The sequence below is a fragment of the Mugil cephalus genome, chromosome 1, assembly GCF_022458985.1.
Source record: "Mugil cephalus isolate CIBA_MC_2020 chromosome 1, CIBA_Mcephalus_1.1, whole genome shotgun sequence".
NCBI lineage: Eukaryota > Metazoa > Chordata > Actinopteri > Mugiliformes > Mugilidae > Mugil > Mugil cephalus.
The window spans coordinates 53,436,761-53,442,540 of NC_061770.1; the positions used below are offsets into that span (position 1 = coordinate 53,436,761).

Below are 5,780 nucleotides of genomic sequence, written 5' to 3' on the forward strand. Positions count from 1 at the left end.
TTACGATGGAGACACAGAGAGGACAGGTTGTTTATCTGTTGAAAGAGATTTTATCAGAATGAAAACATGTTACTATGTAGTGATGGTAGATTACATTCAACATGTGTGTCTGGTGAAGTTGACTTACCAGATACTGACAGTGTGATGGCTTCACTCCACTCTGTAGAAGAATATGAGTCATCTCTGAGTCTACTCCTACACATGTAGTCTCCACTGCTGGACTCAGAAGCAGTGAAAGTCCAGTATTTATTGTCTGTCCAGTGTGTAGATGACCTGGGTTTTCTCCAGTCATATATCCACTCAGTGTCTTCACCTCCCTGGACCTCACATGTCAGAGTGATCTTCTCACCTCTGAATATCTGAGGCCAGTTGGGTTGTTGTGTTACAACAGCCTTGTTGGGAACTGTTTCCACCAGATATGAACAGTTGGGACACAGATAGAAACATGAAATCAACAGAGAAAACTCAACATTGTAGGTTTCATCACTAATTCCGATGAAAATCGTGAAATCATGAATATTTCAAACTAAATAACTGAACTCACAGGTTATCTCAATGGTGACTGGATCACTGTGATCAGTGTAGTAAACTGGTTTTCCTCTTCTTCCTCTTCTTCCTCTGCACCGGTAGATTCCTCCTTGTGATACACTGATAACTCTGTTTTCTCCATCATTTGTTATGACTTGAACTTCAGAGGTGTCTGTGCTACGTCTGAACCACTCATATTTCCATCCAGCAGAGGGCTCCACAGAGCAGGTCAGTGTCACTCTGCCTCCTACTGGTATGGTTGTTGGTCCTGATGTCAGTGTGGCCCTGGGTTTATCTGATGTTATAAAGAAAATGAGAAAATGTTTTGATATATGTTTAAATCTTCTGTCATATCAACCTGCCACTTTCAGTAAAATACTTTTCTGAATTCTTCATTACTTTAATGAACTTGACAAAAGGATGGATGCTTCAACAGACAATGCCACTATATTTATAATTAGTTTTAAATACTTTGAAGCAGCTGTGATTTATGTCCATTTCAACATGGTGGCAGAGCTACATGAAGTCATTTTATTTTAAATACAGAGGTCCTGATCAAAGTCTCAAATTCAATGACATTTTAATAATATTTACTCTATAAAATTAACACACTTGAATAAGACAAAAAACAATGATATCTTACCAGATACAGTTAAAGTGACAGTTTTACTACACTTTGTCTGACGTGATCTCTTGTGGAAACCACAGCACTGATATCCACCACTGTCACCTGAAAACAGACCATTTATTGTGTAGCGTTGATGTATGTAGTCGGGAGTAAATTCTCCACCATCCTTGTTGATTTTATAATCCCAGTCAGTGACTCTTCCTTCCCTCATGTCACATATGAAGGTAACAGACTCTCCAGTGAACAAAGGTGACCAGTAGGGGTCAGTAGTCAGCACAGCATCTACAACCAAACACAAATATTCTCCTCAACTTTACTCAGTTAACAACATAAAATAAACTGACTTCTATTTTACTCTACAATATGTTTAGATACATAGATTAAAGTAATAAATATACTGACAAAACAATTCAGGGATGAATTACGTTCAGACTAATCTTGAATGAAAAAAAATAATAAATAGAGAAACTGACCTTGAGCATGTCCACAGTAGAGGAGTGTATCCAACACTAAAATAAAAGTCAAAACTTCAACAACAAAGAAATATTTAAAAATAGCTGGGCTTCTTATGACATTTACAGTTCCATATGGTACCAGATTAGTGAATAAAATGTAACAAATGAAGAACCAATATTATCTGTCTGTGACTATTCAACACAGTTGTTGGCTCCTGAACTACATCAGATCACCTGTCAAAACCCTGCCTACATGTATGAAGATAAATAGTTGGTACTCACAGGTCAACAACAGCACACACAGAAAAGTGTGTCCCATCCTCACATCCAGCACTGACACTCTGTTGTTGTACCTGAGAAATACTTCCTGTTTGTATCAAGAGAAACTTGGAACTGCAGTCTATGAAGAGAAACAGTGAACTGTGAGGACAAAAAGAAGATTCATGTCAGTATGAGATCACTGGGGTTCTGCTGAAGGTTTTTTTCTGTCCTGTTAGTCCATCCCACTTCCTTCTGTCTTCACTGAAACTCAAAGCACTGCACTGGGTTTGACCACAGAACACTGTGACACTTCCTGTCCTCCTACTTCAAATACAAACTCAGTTCACACTTGATTCTATCAAAGCTACAACCATACGAACTTAGAGTAAATGTTTATTTCAACACTTTACATAAAATCAAAATATATTTGTGTGTGTTATATTGTATATATCCAGTGCATCATGACTGTATTGAGTTGTACTGTGTTTGTTCTGAGTTCACGTACTGACAACGTGTCACTCTGCTTCAGACAAAGACTTCAACTTCATACCAGGAAGCAACAACTGCAGCATCTGAAGAGGAAGAAAGAACCGTGAGAAAAAGAAGCATTTACACTTCACATCAATATGAGTTCATCCTCACATCCAGCCCCACAACATCTCAGACCACTGCTCTGGGTTTAACATGTTGACGCCTCCTGTCCAGCTACTGCTAATACAAACTATGTTAACTCTTGATGGTAAAGATGATGTAGAACTAGTTAAACTGTGAGGTCATAGACAATGAGTGTTGGAAGTGATATTCACATGTTGCTTTATATCATTTTATGTCTGACTCCTTGAAAAGATCATTTCTGATCAATAGTTATCAAGACTTTGTTGCACTATGCACATAGTCGTATGATGCAGTCAGTAAATATAAAACAGTAACAATGAAGAATGTTGCATTAGAGAAATGTCTGCTTCAGAAAGTCAAGTAGTTTGTGCAGCAACAAAAGTGTTTCTCTGCTGTGTGCTGAAAGCTGAAAGCATCAAACTAGTCATCTACTGAACAGCAGACGTTTAGTTTGAACCTCAGGCTGAATTTCCTCTTTTCAAGGTGTCTCAGATAGAAATGATGAGGTCATTGATTGTCAGTAGATAGAAATAAACCTGTAGCAGAATGGACAGTTAGTAACTACATTCTTTATACTCATGGAGACATGGCACTTAGATCAGACACAAATGATTCTGTGTCATATATTAGGTATGTTTATGTGGACAGAACACGAACACATAAACACACTCACCCACAACCACAATAATATCACAACTATACTCATAACCTGTCAGTCCTTTGCACACATCTTTGCATCCCTTGCACACATGATGCTGCTAATCAGTCAAATGTTTCCAACCATCCTAACTCATACTCTGTTAGTCTGATTATCAGTCTGTGCTGCTCTCTGTTCTGTGTAATGTCTTTTTCTAGCTGCATTGTCTCCCAAGTGTTTTGTACTGTTTGTGTTGTAGTGTTTGTCTAATGTTCTTGCACTGTTGACACTGTTTTCTGCACAAGCTTGCACACATCCTCTTTATGTTCAGTCCCTTGTTAGGGGCTACGGGGCAACGGCCGAGCCTCCAGTCTACATCTTGCTGCTGTAGACTGGAGGCTCGGGCGAAGCCGTAAGAGACGTAAGTCGTGAAAAACTGCGATAAATTTCCCATTGGCCACAATTTACACACCAGAGACATGATTTTTTCCACAGCTGTAGACAAACTTGTTGTGTCTCTCACAATGTGCTCAGCAAAGCAGTGAGATGTACAGAATTTAAACTGCGAGCCTCTGTTCACGGTGAAGTACCTGTCTGCTCTCCATTCACTTCAATGCAAAGATTTTCTGAGAAAAGAAGAAGGTGCTATATGTAGGCTAACTGTGCTAAATGTATGCTAAATATGCTAACTTACAACAACACACACTACATAGGTAACTTTGTGATTAAAGTAACACAAACACATGCGCACGCAAGCGTGCACTACTCACCCTCACCCACACACACACGCGCGCCACACACGTACACACATGCACACACACCCACACACACAGGAAACTTCATGTTATTACAGTTACAGATACACTCAGGAAGAGTAGTAGGATGTACAAACATGCTACAGCTAACTGTAAGCTAACTGTGCTAACCATAAGCTAATTGTGCTAAATGTTGGCAAAGTGTGCTAATTCCCATGTTGACAGAGACGGTACCCCCGGCATTAGCTCCCGTAGCCCCTTCAAAATTTTCCAATTTTACACCCTTATCTTCTAGTCCACTCTTAAGCTCATTATTCTTTAAAATAACTTTACCAAGTGCGATAAGCACAACTATCTTCTACATACACATGTGCTCTTGTGAGGAATACAGTAGATATACTTTTGGTTCCAGTGCTCTCCCTTTGTGTTCTAGTAGCATATGCCTGGTGATGGCCCATCATATCAAACTTAATGTTGTAATCAAGCTAATGACATTGTGATCGGACATATCATTGTAATTCAATCATAACCTTATAATCAAACATGATCAAACTAAAGGTATCATTATTACATATATCATCATAATCAATACAACCTTATAATCAAACATGACGTCAAAGTCATTCAGCCTGCATCTTATTCATTTATCTTCTTTGTAGCACATCACAGACTTTAAAATGACACTACAGTACCCCGCCTCTCACCGATGCCAGCTGGGATAGGCTCCAGGATTAAGCGCTACGGAAGATGAGATCTTCAATTAAAAGGAGGTTATTTTCATTTTCACTCAGTTGTTACGCATGGTGTGTGGATTATCGACTGTAACTTCATTTACTAATGCTATATTTTGCAACTTGGTTTATTGTCTGTGTTCTTTCTTGTATAATTATCACAGCCTTTGCCAGGAGTGGGTTTCCGCTGCCACAGATGCCACGGACGATGTCACTGTTTGGGAAGCTGCCATTGAGATGCCGAAAGCACTGACACTCTGTTGTTGTACCTGAGAAATACTTCCTGTTTGTATCAAGAGAAACTTGGAACTGCAGTCTATGAAGAGAAACAGTGAACTGTGAGGACAAAAAGAAGATTCATGTCAGTATGAGATCACTGGGGTTCTGCTGAAGGTTTTTTTCTGTCCTGTTAGTCCATCCCACTTCCTTCTGTCTTCACTGAAACTCAAAGCACTGCACTGGGTTTGACCACAGAACACTGTGACACTTCCTGTCCTCCTACTTCAAATACAAACTCAGTTCACACTTGATTCTATCAAAGCTACAACCATACGAACTTAGAGTAAATGTTTATTTGAACACTTTACATAAAATCAAAATATATTTGTGTGTGTTATATTGTATATATCCAGTGCATCATGACTGTATTGAGTTGTACTGTGTTTGTTCTGAGTTCACGTACTGACAACGTGTCACTCTGCTTCAGACAAAGACTTCAACTTCATACCAGGAAGCAACAACTGCAGCATCTGAAGAGGAAGAAAGAACCGTGAGAAAAAGAAGCATTTACACTTCACATCAATATGAGTTCATCCTCACATCCAGCCCCCACAACATCTCAGACCACTGCTCTGGGTTTAACATGTTGACGCCTCCTGTCCAGCTACTGCTAATACAAACTATGTTAACTCTTGATGGTAAAGATGATGTAGAACTAGTTAAACTGTGAGGTCATAGACAATGAGTGTTGGAAGTGATATTCACATGTTGCTTTATATCATTTTATGTCTGACTCCTTGAAAAGATCATTTCTGATCAATAGTTATCAAGACTTTGTTGCACTATGCACATAGTCGTATGATGCAGTCAGTAAATATAAAACAGTAACAATGAAGAATGTTGCATTAGAGAAATGTCTGCTTCAGAAAGTCAAGTAGTTTGTGCAGCAAC

General features: G+C 39.0%; 1 protein-coding gene across 1 annotated transcript; it reads right to left on the reverse strand.

Moving 5' to 3' along the window:
• LOC125014269 (leukocyte immunoglobulin-like receptor subfamily A member 3) lies at positions 1 to 4,943 on the reverse strand. The gene is made up of 6 exons (XM_047595276.1): positions 4,887 to 4,943; positions 1,894 to 1,971; positions 1,630 to 1,665; positions 545 to 823; positions 128 to 403; positions 1 to 35 (listed from the first exon to the last, which is right to left on the reverse strand). The coding sequence occupies exons 2-6, from the start codon at positions 1,928 to 1,930 to the stop codon at positions 1 to 3; spliced, it is 663 nt and encodes a 220-aa protein (XP_047451232.1). The 5' UTR covers positions 1,931 to 1,971; positions 4,887 to 4,943.
• Positions 4,944 to 5,780: the final 837 nt, after the last annotated feature.

Excerpts from the sequence above, each read along its gene's own strand:
- LOC125014269 (XM_047595276.1), bottom strand. The coding sequence starts at position 1,930 with ATGGGACACACTTTTCTGTGTGTGCTGTTGTTGACCT. Across the intron at positions 824-1,629 it reads CTACTGTGGACATGCTCAAG|ATAAACCCAGGGCCACACTG; the intron begins GTCAGTTTCTCT and ends TTATAACATCAG. Across the intron at positions 404-544 it reads AGTCACCATTGAGATAACCT|TTCCCAACAAGGCTGTTGTA; the intron begins GTGAGTTCAGTT and ends TGGTGGAAACAG.